The following is a 16034-nucleotide window of genomic DNA, read 5'->3' on the forward strand; positions in this document are numbered from 1 at the left end:
GCGTGATTGTGGGGAGATACTCAGCCCATCGAGAGTGATCTATCTTTCCTGGGCTTCCGGTACGGGTGGTCTTTACATAGTCCTCAAGATGCCACCTCGACGGTCGCACAAGAAATCGCGAAATGGTTGCGATCAATGCAAGGAGAGGAGAGTAAAGGTACGAATTACCTATGTCCCAGCAGCGCCCTGGTGTCTCTTAATATCGAACACTTCCAAGATAACCGGTGGGTCCCATGAGCCATTTACACATACCCTAACCTGTCCGAACTAGTGCGACGAGAAACATCCGATATGCTCCAATTGCACCTCTCGGGAGCTCACTTGTACATATTTGAAGATCCCTATAGTCTCAGCTCCGGGACGCACCGCTCATGCAGTGACCGATCGCTCCCCAGACCCACCACATCAGGGACAATCGCAGCTAAAGAACCAGAACAAGCAACCTATGAGCTCCGTAGTATCTGCCGAGCCAAGCTTTGTCCTTCGTGATCTCGAACTCATGCACAAGTTCTCGACCGACACCTTCCGATGTCTATGTGGAGACCAGTCCGACATGGATGACTGGCAGGTCCTCATCCCCCAACAAGCATCTAAGCATACTTTCTTACTCCATGGCATCCTCGCACTGGCTTCCCTGCATATAGCAGCGACAGCTACAGAAACCACTCACGTGCTGTCGTATCTCGACACCGCGCTTCAATACTATAACATGTCATTCGTCCCATTCCGACAAGCGCTCGGTGCGCTCACCCCGGTAAACTGCGACGCAGTCTTCGCCCAGTCCGCTATAATAACCGTCATTGGTATCGCCTTACCGCGTCTTAATGCCCAGCATAGAGGTGAATGCTTTAGTATGATCGAGAACATGGTCTCCGTGTTCGAGCTCCTGCAAGGTTCGACTAAGGTCTCCCGTATCAGTCGACCGTGGCTTAAAGCCAGTATGTTTTCTAAGTACGACTTCTGGATGATAGAAACTGGGGACTTAGATTCTGAGGAGCTTGTTGCCATAGAGAAACTAAGCCGGTTGACTACCTGCATCGACGATGCCGAGCACGGTAGTGCTAATCGGGAGGCAATTGACCTGTTACGATCTTGTTTTGCTAAGTTTGCTCGTTCGTCTCACCCGGTGGCTATTCTTGCTTGGTTAGTCTATACTAAGAAGGAATTTATTGATGGGCTGCGGATGCGTCAGCCGGTTCCGTTATTGATTTTGATGCACTGGGGTGTGCTGTTAAATGAACTGGGGAGTCATTTCTGGTGGGCGATGGGGTGTGGTAGGGATTTGGTCACTGAGTTGTTGGCTGAGATTAAGAGCGAAGACCCAGTATGGGAACAGGCATTGGAATGGCCACGGAAGATGATAGGGGTCTGAAGATTAATCAAAAGCCGCGCCTTGTAAGACAAACATGCATCGAGCATGGTGCGATGCTGTACAGGTTCGAATGTATTCATAAACGACGAGATTATAATACATGTTAGACATAGCTGTGTTCTTTCCACTGGTCCCGCCAGGATTCGTTCAACAAGGCCGAGAGTAGCCACATCGAATTTATCAAGGCACCAGTTACTGACGCTCAATCCACTTCTGGATCACTCCCGCGACCTGGTCACTGTTCTTCTCCATGAAAACCATGTGACCGTTACCGTGGATGCCAATCTCACCCAACTGCAGATGCTCCGTGGACACACCAGCCTGGCGCAAGAACTTGACAGTGCACCAGTCATAGGGAGCATGGTAAGAAGACTCGGTGGTCAAGATCATAGTAGGCACCTTTTGCAGGTTGACCAGCTTGCGAGGCTCCGGGTGCTCGGCCTGAATGACACAAGGGGAACGCGTAGTGGAGTTGCTGGGGATAACCTGGCGCACGAGGTCCTTCTTGGGGTCCGAAACGGCGGGCTCAAAAGTAAGGGGAATGTCTGTGAGACCATAGGGACGAGAAGAGGTGTTGCTGAAGACAGCCTCCTGGAAGGGAGGGCCAGTGGGTTCCAGGGACACGATGGCGTGGACAAGGTCCGGGCGCACATCGGTGATGATCCATGGCATGAGGCCTCCCTGCGAGTGGGAGAGCAGAACCACCGGGCGACCGATAAGGTCCAGCAATGCCGCACCGGCCTCCTGCATGGTGTACTGCTGACCGGTGCTGGATCCAAAGAACTCCACAGTCGAGGCGTAGTAGGTGTCGAAAACGGGATCACCCATCATGCCGGTACCGTTCCACTGAGTGTGCAGCGCGGCCTGGGGCCAGAGCATGTAGTGTTTCGCGGCTGTGAATCGCTGCTGGAGGATCTCAGCGCTGTAGGTTTTCATGGTGCCATTGCTTGGGAACCAGGGGCTGCGGCCACGGAAGGTCTGATCGATCAAGTAGCATTCGTAGCCTTGGGAGAGGAAATAGGAGGCCCAGCCACTTCCGCCGTCGGGCTTGTTCAGCCAGTTCTGGAGCACCAGAGTTAGTCAAGCAGCCTTTTCTTTCCGCGGTCGGGACATCTGAAGCTTACCGTGCCGGTTTGCGCTTGACCATGAATAAACACAATCGGGTGTTCCTTGGTCACACCTCGCGTGGGAGTGAGTTTCTCCACGTACATCTGATCCGTGAAGACATGTCCGCCTGAGTTGTCCTGCACATACTGGCCCCCGACGTATAGGTAATTACGGTGATAGGCTATCTCAGCGTTGGAAACGATGGGGGTGTGCGTCACAGCATTGGCGCCGGCAATTGAGATCAAGATCCCTGCTAGAGCGTAACCAAACCGCATCTTGGCTGCTTCTGGAATATGCAGTTGACAGGGGTGTGAAGAAAAAATCAATGCAAGTTGAATGCGAAGACGGGGGATCTTCGGCAGAGAGCAATCAGACCATCGGGTTGCTGGTGGAACAGTGGAGCTCCTCGTGGTGGCAGTGAGACACCGGTTCCATCCCGTTTTACTATGAGAGGTAAGGTTAACTGAACATCTCCCTTTGGTGGGCCCAAAAATGTAAGTCATACAATTCCCCTATATTAATTGTACTCTTATTGTAAAATGATTCGTTCACAACTGTCCTAAGGCGGATATAGACTTTGCTATAAGGAACTTAGCGTACAAGCACACGAGGAACGGTGCAAGACTAACACTTCTAGCGAGCCCTAAAGAATTAAGTTTTCGTCATCAGAATCCTGGAAATGGGTCTCTGCACGGAGAGGAGTGTGAAAAATGGTGAAAAACCGAGGCCGACCGGGAGTTGCGATCTGTTCATATAGGTTCGCATCAGGTTCGGCAGCCGAAACTCGATCGCATTCAACACAGCCGACATGATGCCAAAGTGATAGAGCCACCATGGACGATGCGACTCTGGTATCTCTATGGGTCCTCATCTGGTGTGCGGTCGGGTTGATCTCGATACGCTTGGTGATGCGGAAAATTCGTGGGAAAGCGTTTGTCTTGGGGGATTATCTATCGCTCTGTGCGATTCTCTGTGCATTGATCAGGTTGGCGCTCGTCCATGTCATTATTATCTGGGGTACGAATAATATGTCGCGTGAATTTCGATATTCGCACCATTTCACGTCCGAGGAGATTTACCGTCGAGAAACTGCGAGCAAGTTCACCCTGGTTAATCGAGTCTTCTACAACACATAGTACGCACATATTTTTGTCTATTAAAAATTGACCGCGGCAGCTGACGTTTGAACCTCAGTCTCTGGCTTCAGAAGTTCATCTTGCTCGATACGTACCGTCATTTGCTCCGCAACCTCAGCTGGGAACGCATAACCCTGGGCACATATGTCTTCATATTTGCGGCCACCTACGTGACTGTGCAGATTGTGACATTCACGGAATGCGACCCTTTCGACCATTACTGGATTGTGCTGCCAGACCCTGGTGCGCCTCCTTATCTTGGGACATTACGCATCGCTCACTAACCAGGACCGATAGGACTCTGCTCTCAAGCACAGCTGCAGCTGATTGTTCTAGGTGGGTACACAAGTTGATGTTGTCTCCGGTAGATAGGGAGGCTAATAGCTTGTGGAATGACTATAGGGGTCCTGAACATTGTTACGGATCTGATGCTGATCGTTTTGCCGGTCCCACTATTGGTCAAGGTTAAGCGGCCTTTACTGGAGTAAGAGCGCCCCAGGTTGATTGCCTCAAGAACTACATGCTTTGACAACGAGTTTCAGTTAACCTCACCTACTGACCACTACATGTATCAGGAAACTGCAACTCGCGGCCCTCTTCGCTGTTGGATTTTTCATCGTCGTAATCACCGTCATCCGTCTTCCTCAAAATGCCCAGCACTCCACAGCGCAAGTGAATCGCACAACCTGGGCCTCTGTGGAGCTTTTTGCCGCGGCAATCGTGGCCAATGCACCAGTTTTATACGGGTTCTACCGCGGAGAGCGGGAAGCATCTCGATCGAGAACCACCGAAGGAACATCTCGGCAGCAGTCATCCCTGGGACGCGGAGGAACAGTCTCACGAGACCCGGAGTTGGAGATGCAGCCAATTCCAGGAGGCCACCTCCGACAAGCTTCCATGCTCGGCTCTAAGCGTCGCTCACGACCCATGCACGGCTATACGGAACTTGATGAGGGCAGTAGTGGCCGCCTGGTAAAAGAGACCAAGGATGACGAGACTTGACGACGCCCCTGTGCTGCTGCAGAAAGTTTTGATATTTAGAATTATGCAATCTTTAGAAGGGATTGCTTTATGCTATTGGCTATTTACAGCACGTTGGCATGGCATATTATCGATTTATAATTAGATACCAGTTCAATACAGATTTGATACCCTTACAGACGGTAGAGTGGTAATGCAATTCGCGGATATATGCACTGAGATTCACCGAACGTACGAATTCTTCAGACGTGCAAGTTCTGATTCATGTCATGAGACATATACGTTGTAACATCCAGCTATGCAGGTCGGCGGAAGTAGAAGCTCATAGGGATTGTGCCGTGCATTGATGAAACCACGATAACTGTCCTCGTCTGGTGACTTGCATCTATCTCATGACCTGTTGCTAGAGAATATCCTACCTCAAGAGTTTCTTACACACTTGTCACTCTATATCCTTTTTAGGTGATTGAGATGAATTGCGCTCTATCGGAGAATGTCAAGCAGCACGTCATACAGGTGTTCACTTTCACTAAGCGTCCAGCAACAATGATTTTCCCTTCTCTCCGAGTCTACCAAGGAAGCTAGGTAATAGTATCATCTAATCCATGGCACGTGTCGATGTACGGCGCTTAACAATCGTATGCGGTTGGTTATGTCTCCGGCATATTTACCATCTCGGCCTCCATTCCAACTCTTCACTGCGCCTCCTGATGGCTTTGCGGTGCATAAAAGTTAATTACCAATTCGAATGGCGAGGCATATTTTTCTCGAGGTCTCATGCACGGCTGTTTATCATTTATGAGTTCTATGCAAAGATGCGGCGGCTAATCCTGCCACCCGTAGCTTTCGTTCTTACAATGTAACAAAATGAAGACAAGGAAACATTCCCGAAACGATACTGAGGGTTCCAGCAACTGAGCTATAGGAAAATAGATAGACGTTTGGAGTACAAAACCTACACAGAGCTAGAGTAATTGCTATCATCGCCGAGTGGCTGTAGTAGATGCGGTATCTTCAGGTTAGCCTTGAAGGATTTCTGGGTTGGTAACCTATTCGCAAGTGAGGGTTTATTTGAGGAGGCAGTGTACATATCCAACAGGTTCTATCAAAGTCGTGCCTCTTTATGGAATGGTATTTTTGAAAAGCTTCTCACCGCCGTACAATCAAAGTAAACGAACCGCCAAGGCACAAACTGTTAACTTCTCATTCACAATTGCTTGGTAATGAATCCAAGAGGACTTATGGAATAGTAATTCTGAGTGAGTTGGATGTGTTGATTGGTCAGGGTGAATATCCAAATGCAGAACTCTATATAAGACGAGTATATCTCCCGCAATTCCAGTTTCAGACAACTTCCCGACTCTGCCAGCCCTGGGTGCTTCTCACAAGCCCAAGTATCCTGACTGTTACTTCTTTCTTGCCTCACATTAATCAATACTTCATTCAATATGTTGTTCATCAACGTACTCCTCGTCTTTCTTGCCATACTCCATGCCGAAGCATCACCTTCCCTTCCCGACCTCGCTACCACGTTCTCCCAGATCTCCTCCTACCTCGACAACGCCCACGTTTCCAACTGCTCTGTCGCCAAAACCGAGCTTCCACTTCATGCATTGCTCCCTGGCCCCAATCCAAACCTCCGTCTCAAATACGTCACGGTGGGCCGAGGAACTCAAAACTACACTTGCCAGGAAGACTCCAACACTACAGCGCCCCAGGCAGTGGGTGCCGTTGCAACGCTGCTCGATGTTTCCTGCCTCGCTGCGTACAATCCAGCACTTCTCCATAACTTCACCCCTGTCGTGAGAGCAGTGGATTCTGGGACACTTCCATTCCTTGCCCTGCTTAGCAGTCAGCTCTCCTCGCCAGCTACAAAGTTCATCGTGGGAAAACATGAGTTTAATGCTGCTGGTCAGCCAGTTTTCGATCTGCGACTTGCCGGTGGGAGTGACTGGATGGCAACCAAAAGGAATGCGAGTAGTGCAGCACCCGATGATAACACTGTAAACGTGCCTTGGTTGAAGCTCACCTCTGTGAATGGAACTGGTGTCACGGTAAGTTGGGTATGTTTTGTCATTTGTACATTGGTGCTAATCTTTTTTAGGAGGTTTACCGCCTGTATACTGTTGGAGGACAGCCTCCGACTAACTGTCAAAAGCGTAAGGGTACGTTCCAGGTGGAATATTCGGCCGAGTATTGGTTCTACGGTTGAAGGACTGGCTTCATTTGTTTCATATTTCTCTGGCTCTGCGTTGTGAAGAACCCTTGCTGTGCTATCCTATGTGCTGTACTTCGTTTATCCTTGTTTCCTCTTCGTCGCCGGCCGTTTGTACCACTGGCTTAGTTATGATGCTACAATTGCGGTAGTCTTTGAATGGCCCCGCCAGAAATATGACTTCATTAAAGATCCTAAACATAACCAGTGATGATGCTACAAACATGAAAGATCTTGCAATATAAGCCGAAGCAAACTATGACACGACAAGATGTTCCACGCCAACCTTATCCGCCTCCTTATTCAAAGAATCAATTTCAGCCTGAACGAAAGGAATCCCCGTCTTCACTCTCTCCTCACGCGTAATCTGTTCAATCTCCCCAGGATAGTAAATCCGGTCCACACCCGCCATTTTCTCCGATCCAACCACCCTCTGATAAAGATAATCCATACGCTCCTTGAAGTCATCCAGCCCCATAAACAAATCCGGCTTAATAGCCACCAAGAAATGGCCCACATCTGCAGGCTTCGACGGATCATAAGGGCCCGTAACATGCCCAGCAAAGGCCGACCCCGACAGAACCCCCGAAAACACATCCATCATAACCGCCAACGCGGACCCCTTCGGACCCCCCATAGGCAACATAACGCCCTCCAACGCCCGATTCGGATCCTCCGTCTGTCTCCCCTCGCCATCCAACGCCCAATCCGCAGGAATCTTCTCCCCACGCCGAGCAGCCTTATAAATCTTGCCCCGCGCCGCAATCGAAGGCGCCATATCCAAAATAAAAGGCTTCTCCTTCCCAGCCGGCGCCCCACACGCCAAAGGCGAGACCCCCATTAACTTCTCCCGTCCACCCCAAACCGGCAACGCAGGCGACGAATTCGTAAATACAAGACTCATCATCCCCGCATCCAAGGCCTGCTGCACGATCCACGCCGACATACCAAAATGATTCGAATGCTTAACGGACACGAACCCGATGCCGTACTCGCGTGCCATCTCAATCGCCCGCGCCATCCCCATGTGCGCCGCCACGAACCCGAACCCGTTCTGTCCGTCTACTTGTGCCACAACGGGCGTGATCTGGTTCAGGACTGGATGGGCTTTGGCGTCCAGCACGCCCTGGCGGATCCGTTCCATGTATGAGGGGATCCGGTTTATGCCGTGTGTGTCTACGCCCCGGAGGTCGGCTTGCACGAGGCATTTGCTGATTATTGTGGCGTTTGAGGCGGGGACGCCGTTTGCTGTGAGGATTTTTGTGGTGAAGGATTCTGCGTCCTCGGCGGTGATGTGTTTCTTTTCTTGTTGAGGGTCCATTTTGTTATCAATATTTGGCCTTTTTCTTTTCGGGTATAATTGGATTGATTGATTGACTGTTGTTGGTTTGATTGAGGTGGTTTACTTTGAGGGTTGAGTTGTGTATAGTTGGTGGTTGTGTATGGAGTTTATATAGTCATGGCTTTTTCCTTCGGCTGTTCCGCTTCGGATCTGCCCCGCGTTTTCTTGCTGGGGATTTTTGCGGGTCCGGTCCGAGATGCGGAGGACATCCGCTGGGAACGGATATGAACTCGGAGTTGATCATTTGGAGGTACATTGGATACTAGTGGTGAGGGAGGTTGATCTTGAGGAGAGGTAACATGTCTGGTTAGTTGGAGATGGTATATATCGCTGTTTTGGATATATATGTTATGATACTTTGTTCTTGTTGGCAAAATATATATTGAGTGTCTTGTAATGTTTGTATCAAGTTTGAAATATATATCAGTGAGTCTGCATTGGTTCTTATTTTGCATTGGAATATTCACGATAGTATGAATCTATAAGCGTTCTACATAGTGCAGAAGAAAACTGAAGCATGTCATGATATCTATTCATTTGATCTAATCTAAACTTTTGTCTAAAATCATGGTCTCTAGTACCCATTCTCTATATACATATGTGCAAACAACTTTTATATACATCTCTACCATTATTAACCTAGTCTTGAGAGACCAGCTCTTATCGGCAGACATAACAGCTGCCTATTTCGTTTCTGAAGTTGAATTCTCATTCGCCTGCACGGCTGGTTGCTTCGTCTCCGTGTTGGCCCTGTCTGTCGCATTCTCTTGCAACTTTTGCATGTAATGGAACGATTCAGCGGAAAACTTGCACCGCTTGCGGATATCGGCACCATAGCGGTAAAACAAAAACGGAGCGGGGGTGCACAGCAGCGACAAGAATGCAGGAATAGATGGTCCCCAGTGGATACCGACGCCGTCATAGATGTACCCCGTAATAAGGGGGAAGACGGCGCCGAATATAGATCGGAGGATAGTGTTGGCAGCCAGCACAGACGCTGCGTAGATGGTGTACGAGTCGATCAGGTAGTTCATGACACCGAGATAGATGAGGATGACGCCGAAGCCGAATGGGGCTGTGGCGATAATGCTCACGATCCAGTGGATGGAAGGGTAGTCCGTCCAGGCGAACCAGAACTGGCTGATCGGGATGGCTATAGCCCCGACCATGCACTGGAGAAGTCGGGCTTCTGGGGGTGCGAAGCCGCCGAGCCGGTCCTGGATCTTGATAAAGTGCATGTTGGCGGGAAGAGTGAAGATGATTCCTATTATCATGCCGATCATGATTCCGAGGAAGGCTAGGCCTCCAACTCCGGGGTTCCAGCCTCGACCCTGCTCATATACGATGGGAAATCCGGCGAAGAACATGTATAATGTACCGTAGATGATGGCGATATAAAGGGCGAAGAGGAGGACAATGGGCTCTGTAAAAAGTAGGACCAATGGCCTGGAGAGGGACCTTCTAAGCAAGGTACTAAGCGCCACTCTGCCTTTGTCGAGCTCAACCTTGCTACGGTAGACCTTGCCTGTGACGTGGGACAGGCGCTCAGCGCGTTCCCGTAGTAAAAGAGGTGCATAGGTCTCCGGAACTGCGAGTGCCATCATGATCCACACGAGTCCTCCAGCAGCGGCCAGAAGGCCCTCCACCCATCTCCAGCCAGCGTTCATACTCAGGAACCCACCGATGATTGGACCGAGGGCAGGCCCCAAGAAGGGTGCAGCAGCGTATAAACTGAGCGCTAGACCGCGCTGGCGGGCTGTAAACATATCAGATATTGTGCCTCCAGCATTGGTCAACGGTGCAGAGCCAAAAGCGCCTGCGAAGAAGCGCAGAATCACTAGTGACCAGATATTCTGAGCGCCAGCACAGCCAGCTGAAAATGCAGCCATGGCTAGGAAGCTGGCAAAGAAAGGTCTCTGGCGTCCGAAGACCTCACTAATGGGCGCCCACAGTAAGGGGCCCACTGCAAACCCTAGGACAAACAGTGATAGTCCCAGGGTCGCTACCTCCGTGCTGACATCGAATGATGTAACAATACTCCCAACACTGCCGCTGTATGCCGACGATGTCAAGGCGACAATCATTGTTGAAAACGCGACGATCAGTGTGATGGTCAGTTTTCTGCTAAAATCGAAGAGCTGGGGATTGCGGGAGTCGTTTGGGATCCAGGACACGACATATGGATCCTCCTCCGTTCCTGAGCCGGGGTAGTCAAAGTGGAGGACATCCTGGGTTATAGCACCTTGATCGATGAGCATGCGGAAATAAGGGATCTTGCTTCGGTACACGCCCGGGGGGCGGACCTTTGCGTTCGCATCATTTTCTATATCACTGGCTGTCATTTTGTGCTTATAAATCAAGAATGATTATTTCAGAGACGTTATCTTGGAAAAGAGCCATGCAATTGTCAAGCGGTATCAAGAAAGATTAGGTAAAATAAAAAGACAAGCAAAGCTAGAGGATGTTTAAGGATATTCTAGATTGGCAACAGATCGCAGGTAGGAGTAGATGGCTTCTTTGACAAGAAATGAGTGAGTAATTGCCTACATTTCAGTGGGGGGTCTCAAGTATTACTAGTAGTGCCTTATCAACGCAACGCAACAGGCCAAAAAGAAAAAAGAAAAAAAAAAAATCACAGCTCAACCGAAACGGTCTTTGCGTGATGACCCACATTCTAAAGTACGTAGCACTCCGTAGGGCTCGAAGTATTCCATAGTGTAAGGGGTTACATTGGCTTGCATGCAGCGGGTACCAACTCAAGGCTCGTAAATAGACTCCAGGCAGGGATGGTTCTCGATTTGAATCTCCTTTCGAGCACACATTTCGAATCGAATCTGTTCATCCTTGACTCGCTTGATATAAACGACCGAAAGGAGAGTGGAGCGAAAAGGCTTGCTTTGACTGTCAGATTAAAATATCGATATCGGGTAATCGGCACGTGGGTCTTTGGGTCGGAAACTCTTCCAGGGACTTACCGAGTTATAGCTCGGCTAAACTGGACTACAACTTCGATCCTGTTAAGTTGGAGGTTATCACCGACCAGGGCTGGTGATCTTTATTTCGTGTGTGTCCAAATGTTTGAGATTTACGTGTCATCTGTTATGATCGCCAAACTCTCCTTGCTGCAGGAGGTATACGAACATTATGCAAGGTATGCACTAGTACGCCATGTTGGAAAGAGAATGTTACTAGAATGCACCACCAGCCTTAAATCAACATGGGTGAAACATGATCTGCCCTGATGTTCTAAATATTAACTATATCTTGGAAAGCCTACTATTGATCTTTGTAAGCCGGTAAAGTGTTGTCCTGAACCTCATACTGTCTACATAGGTCCAGAGCTGGCTTGGGTCGATGTAGCATAAGATGTGACATCTTGGTCTATTTGCTCTTATAACAGTCAAACTCAGTGAATGTACTCGGGGTTTTAGCGCCAACAAACAATGCTGCTTATCGTCGTCTGTTATCAATCTACCGAAGGAATATCTAAGCCTCATAGACGCAGCAGACCCATTTCCTACGGGATGATTTAGCGCTCTTTCGGATCATATATGATAACTAAAGTATTAAAGCGAAAATGATAGTGAGGACTTCGTCTGTTCCTTGAGATTGCAAATGCCTGTGACCTACATTCTCCTTTGGTTGAAACAATTCCTCGGAAGCAAAATATATAAAAGCACACTGGGGACAGAAGTTTTAAAACTTTTGCTTTTAGTATGTCCTCAATTGCATAGTGGACCTTGAGGGTGATGCAGTCTGTCAACACACAAGGACAAGGCTAACTATCGTAGGCGTCGTGACATTGATACGAACCACCATTATACTGCCTTGTTTTCTAAGTAGGTTACAGTCACAGGAACAAATTCGTACTCACGAATATAGACCATTGTGTTTGTCAAATCGCACAATGCTCATAGATCACATGAGGATGATGATATCGGTGGCGCTGTGGCGCGGAGCACCGAGAATTGCCACAGCCACATCTCGCTTGCCATGTCATCACTTCCTTTCCAGCTTCCCGCCTCTTTCAGCTATCAACAGTCAAATGCTCTGATAAGCTCACATTCCCTATCTGAACGTTTTGCGATCGATATCATTACAGCAATGCCCCCCGCTGCCCAGTTGGCAAACTGCTATTGGAAGCTATGAACATGATTCGAAGCTGTGACACCGCCATCCATGGATCAACAGGAGCTAATCCGTTCTTGCGTAGCCCATTTTTTTTTTTTTTATTCAGTAATGTTGTGTGACTGCAGTAGACCTATTTGGATGTTCAGCTTCAAAATCCCGTGTCCAAGGGAGTAATCATGAGTTTTCTCCCCTCATAGGCAGGAAACCTTTCCGAATGGTGAAATCCACATTATCTCACGTGACTATATATCCCGATTGGGAAGTCAGCCGCAGATAGGTCAGGTGTCCGCTACCGCGTCAACGCGACGCTTCTACCAAGAGCTCGGTTTAACCTCGCCATCTGGCTACACCATCCATTAATTATCCTATACCAATCCGAATCAACGACCTAACTTGTCGCATGGTCGCATGACTGCTGACGGATAATTTATTTTTTATCAATCCTACGCGCTGGACCCGCGCCATCCGCTCATCTCTGTCACCAGTGGCTATCGCGCCCAACGAATCGCCACTCTTCCTCAAACGCTATCGACCATTGACGGTTCATTCCATTAGAAATGGCCACCGACTACAGCAAGAAGACCAATGCCGAGCTAGTGGAGATTCTGAAGTCTCGCTCCTTGCCTCACACTGGCAAGAAGGCGGAGATGGTTGCCCGCCTCCAGGAGGATGACAACAACAAGGCTCAGACTGCAGCGCCGGCCGCAAAAGCCGATAACGCAGAGGATGTGATTGACTGGGAGGATGACGATGTCCCTGCTGCAGATGCTGCCGCAGCGAAGCCATCGACCGAGGCTGGTGCCGCCGCGATCGCTGCTGGCGGCCAGGGCGCTGTATCTAACCCGACTGAAGTTCCGAACCAGCAGCAAGACACCAATCCCGCTACCACAGACGATCTTACGGTAGAATCCAATGGGGATGCTGCCCCCACTGCACAAGGGGGAACGGAAGCAGCACCTGCCGAGGCCGCTGAGACGACTGAGGCAGCTCCAGCTGAGGAGAAGCCGGCGCCGGACTACTCCATTGGCCTTTCCGTTACGGACATGGAGGAGGAATTGAAGAAGCGTAAGGCTCGCGCCGAGAAATTTGGCATTACTGAAGATTCGAAGACCGCTATCGAAGAAGCGGAGAGAAAACTTGAGAGGGCTAAACGGTTTGGTACTGCTCCCGAGGAACCGGCTACAACCGGCGTTAGCAAATTGGACCAGGCACTTCCCAGCGAGAAGACCCGTAAGAGGGGTCGCGGCGAGAATGATCAAGGCAAGCGGGGAGGCAAAAGACGGGATTTCGGTGGGAGGAACAGGAATCAGACTCAGACTCAAACTCAGAACCAGAGTCAGAACCGGCGACGGGGCCAGGGTAACCGTAACCAAGGTCAAAACCAACGCAGCAATGAGAAGCCTGCCAGCAGCGGCTTGAGTGAGAAGGATAAGCTTGCTTTGGAGGCTAGGAAGAAGCGATTTGGGACTGCTGCGTGATTAGATCTATGTTTCATTACCACTTTTACCTGTTTTTCTAAATCTGGTGCAATTTAATAGGCGTTTTGAGGGAATCGTCACTGTGGTTTTAGTCTATGCATTTACCATATTACGCGGAACGTCTCTCCCTTTTTCTTTTCTTCTTTTTTACTTTTTTGAGCAGTCACCAGCAATGTGGGAGTCATCTCAATATTCGATATTAATACGGGATACCTGTACTACTTGCAGAGTGCGTACATACAGGTGAGTGCGCTATTGAACAAATATGGCGAGCCTGGTTTGAAACCCGTAATAGGTAAAAGGATCGACAAAAAGGAAGGAGACAACGTAACTAAATTGGGAGCATGGACCGATCAGCGTCACAGAAATATTCGGTAGCTTATCAGTATATTTTCTTTTTCTTTTTTCTTCCCCCTTTCTTCCGTAGCATGCCATATGCTGTCCTACGTTATCATGTTGGAGTCAGACTCGTGGAAGTGGCGGAATACACGAGTCAGCTGAAATTTGCAGGACGGATTCCGTTCCTGCAGCAAACCAGCGCCCACTTCGCTCGGATTAGCATCTCGACTAATTTCCTGGTCGGATCTGATCGACAACTCGCTAAGGGCGCAGAATGATCGCTATTGCAGAAGGACAGAAGTACAGGGTTTGGTCTTTACTTCAACTACTCTCTTTAGTCTGTCTGAACGCTCACGTCGAATTTCCTCTCTCAACCAGTCCGATCACGCAGGCCGGGCCAACATCTTAATTTTTTTACACCGATCCGTGATTGGCATTTGGAACATTTGTCTAGACTCCCGTACTTGCTGCGGCACAAGCGACAATGTTTTCACACCCGTTAGAGCATGTTCGAATTTACCGCCGTCCCCACAGGGGCCGGAAGTATCACGGAGGCCTCTGCTTTGGTCTGGCGAATCCCTCACCGTAGTTGCCTTTTGCCCATCCGTGCTAAGCCTGGCGGATTGAACCCATGTCGCCTCGCGCGTGCCCGTCAGGCTGTCTTCCGTCAATCAGGATCGCCCATGGCCGGTTCTCCATTTAGCGGCGGATCAGGACCCACGGCTCAGCGTCCCCACATACAAAGGATACATACAGGACGGGGCGACTTTTCACTTGGGGCCCGGCCTAATTGACGCGGGGGTCTCAGCTTCTTTGTCCAGGATGCCCTTTCACGTCTATGAGTGGTTCTTGTTTGTTGTATTATGGAATTCTCTTGAGACCCATCCATTTGGCCCGTTTCGGCCGTGAACTTATCTGTCATTCTACAGATACGATGGAGAATTTGTGTGTGTGTGTTCAAAGTTTCGGGGCGGACCTTTCGGCGTACCAGAAAGTAGAATCTATGGTTATGGCCGCATGGCGACGGGAGAGCGAAGGCCACTCCGATATGTGGCAGGCATAGAGCACTCTGGTACTCGGGTATGATCGATTTTGAAAACACAGTTTGGATAGGACCGGATAGAGCGGAGACGGTCGGCAAGAGGGCCATCTCGTTAAAGCACGAAAAGGCTCGTGTAGGAATCGTAAATTTGTCATGTTGAACAAGGCAAATAAGAGCGTCGTACATACATGATGATCGATTAGTGGTGTTCGGCCTCGCCGGGAGACGATCGCAAGTCACTGACCACCACCTGACTTGGGAACTGTCCATTACTAAGAAAAGAACTTCCTTCGCAAGAAATTGTCCGAGTTCCGTCCTATCACAGCTTGCATACCGTCACACAGACCAAATAGAGCTCTGGACTACTGCAGCATCGCATTACCAACAGATTTGCTGATGCCTGCATCTGCCATCTGGGCGTCTGCTTAACGAGGGGCTTTTGGCGAAAGTGCCGATCGCGCATACGACGGACTCTTCCGCTATCTCACGCCACTCAACCCCATCCCAGCCTGTCAACTGCCATGTTCCAGTGTATCCAACACGCTGAGGCCCTAATGCTTGCCAGTCAGAGCAAACTGACTGGGTCCATGTAGTAGTGGACCTGTCCTTGACTTCTGTTCTCTACTTACTTTCGTGCACGTTCCTTTTACGCTTGTCGGGGGTCGTGTTTTTAAAGCGAATCTACACTATCGTTACCTTTCTCGTCAATTCTTGGCGATTCTAAATTATCCAAGGCTTAATACAATCGCTAACAGAAACAAAGTTACCCGTCCTCGCACCAATAGTCTCCCCGGTCACATCTGTGCTCGACAACGGGTCCGATGTCGATCGCACAGAGCCATTCTGGATTTCTCTCTGCGGTCTCTATATGGGTACTTAATCTACGAATAG

At 49.5% G+C, this 16034-nt stretch overlaps 7 protein-coding genes across 7 annotated transcripts; 4 read left to right on the forward strand and 3 right to left on the reverse strand.

Annotated features, from left to right (window-relative positions):
- Positions 1-88: 88 nt before the first annotated feature.
- Positions 89-1372, forward strand: F9C07_2066300 (C6 transcription factor; the record flags this gene model as incomplete). Its single annotated transcript, XM_041291411.1, has 2 exons — positions 89-157; positions 272-1372. The coding sequence occupies 2 exons, from the start codon at positions 89-91 to the stop codon at positions 1370-1372; spliced, it is 1170 nt and encodes a 389-aa protein (XP_041145293.1).
- Positions 1373-1564: 192 nt separating this feature from the next.
- Positions 1565-2982, reverse strand: F9C07_7614 (Alpha/Beta hydrolase protein; the record flags this gene model as incomplete). The annotated part of the gene is made up of 2 exons (XM_041291424.2): positions 1565-2434; positions 2497-2982. 2 exons carry the CDS (start codon positions 2980-2982, stop codon positions 1565-1567), a joined length of 1356 nt encoding a protein of 451 aa, XP_041145294.2.
- A 330-nt stretch (positions 2983-3312) lies between these two features.
- F9C07_2231600 (uncharacterized protein) lies at positions 3313-4617 on the forward strand (the record flags this gene model as incomplete). Its single annotated transcript, XM_041291412.1, has 5 exons — positions 3313-3614; positions 3674-3858; positions 3913-3951; positions 4018-4099; positions 4191-4617. 5 exons carry the CDS (start codon positions 3313-3315, stop codon positions 4615-4617), a joined length of 1035 nt encoding a protein of 344 aa, XP_041145295.1.
- A 1427-nt stretch (positions 4618-6044) lies between these two features.
- On the forward strand, positions 6045-6808 carry F9C07_7616 (malate dehydrogenase; the record flags this gene model as incomplete). The annotated part of the gene is made up of 2 exons (XM_041291413.1): positions 6045-6650; positions 6701-6808. The coding sequence occupies 2 exons, from the start codon at positions 6045-6047 to the stop codon at positions 6806-6808; spliced, it is 714 nt and encodes a 237-aa protein (XP_041145296.1).
- A 259-nt stretch (positions 6809-7067) lies between these two features.
- Positions 7068-8339, reverse strand: F9C07_2282653 (putative malate/L-lactate dehydrogenase; the record flags this gene model as incomplete). The annotated part of the gene is made up of 1 exon (XM_041285576.2): positions 7068-8339. Exon 1 carries the CDS (start codon positions 8130-8132, stop codon positions 7068-7070), a length of 1065 nt encoding a protein of 354 aa, XP_041145297.1. The 5' UTR covers positions 8133-8339.
- A 497-nt stretch (positions 8340-8836) lies between these two features.
- F9C07_7618 (putative bicyclomycin resistance protein) lies at positions 8837-10495 on the reverse strand (the record flags this gene model as incomplete). The annotated part of the gene is made up of 1 exon (XM_041285577.1): positions 8837-10495. One exon carries the CDS (start codon positions 10493-10495, stop codon positions 8837-8839), a length of 1659 nt encoding a protein of 552 aa, XP_041145298.1.
- Positions 10496-12841: 2346 nt separating this feature from the next.
- F9C07_7619 (uncharacterized protein) lies at positions 12842-13762 on the forward strand (the record flags this gene model as incomplete). The annotated part of the gene is made up of 1 exon (XM_041285566.1): positions 12842-13762. The coding sequence occupies one exon, from the start codon at positions 12842-12844 to the stop codon at positions 13760-13762; it is 921 nt and encodes a 306-aa protein (XP_041145299.1).
- Positions 13763-16034: the final 2272 nt, after the last annotated feature.

Source organism: Aspergillus flavus, chromosome 3 (genome assembly GCF_009017415.1).
Source record: "Aspergillus flavus chromosome 3, complete sequence".
Classification (NCBI taxonomy): domain Eukaryota; kingdom Fungi; phylum Ascomycota; class Eurotiomycetes; order Eurotiales; family Aspergillaceae; genus Aspergillus; species Aspergillus flavus.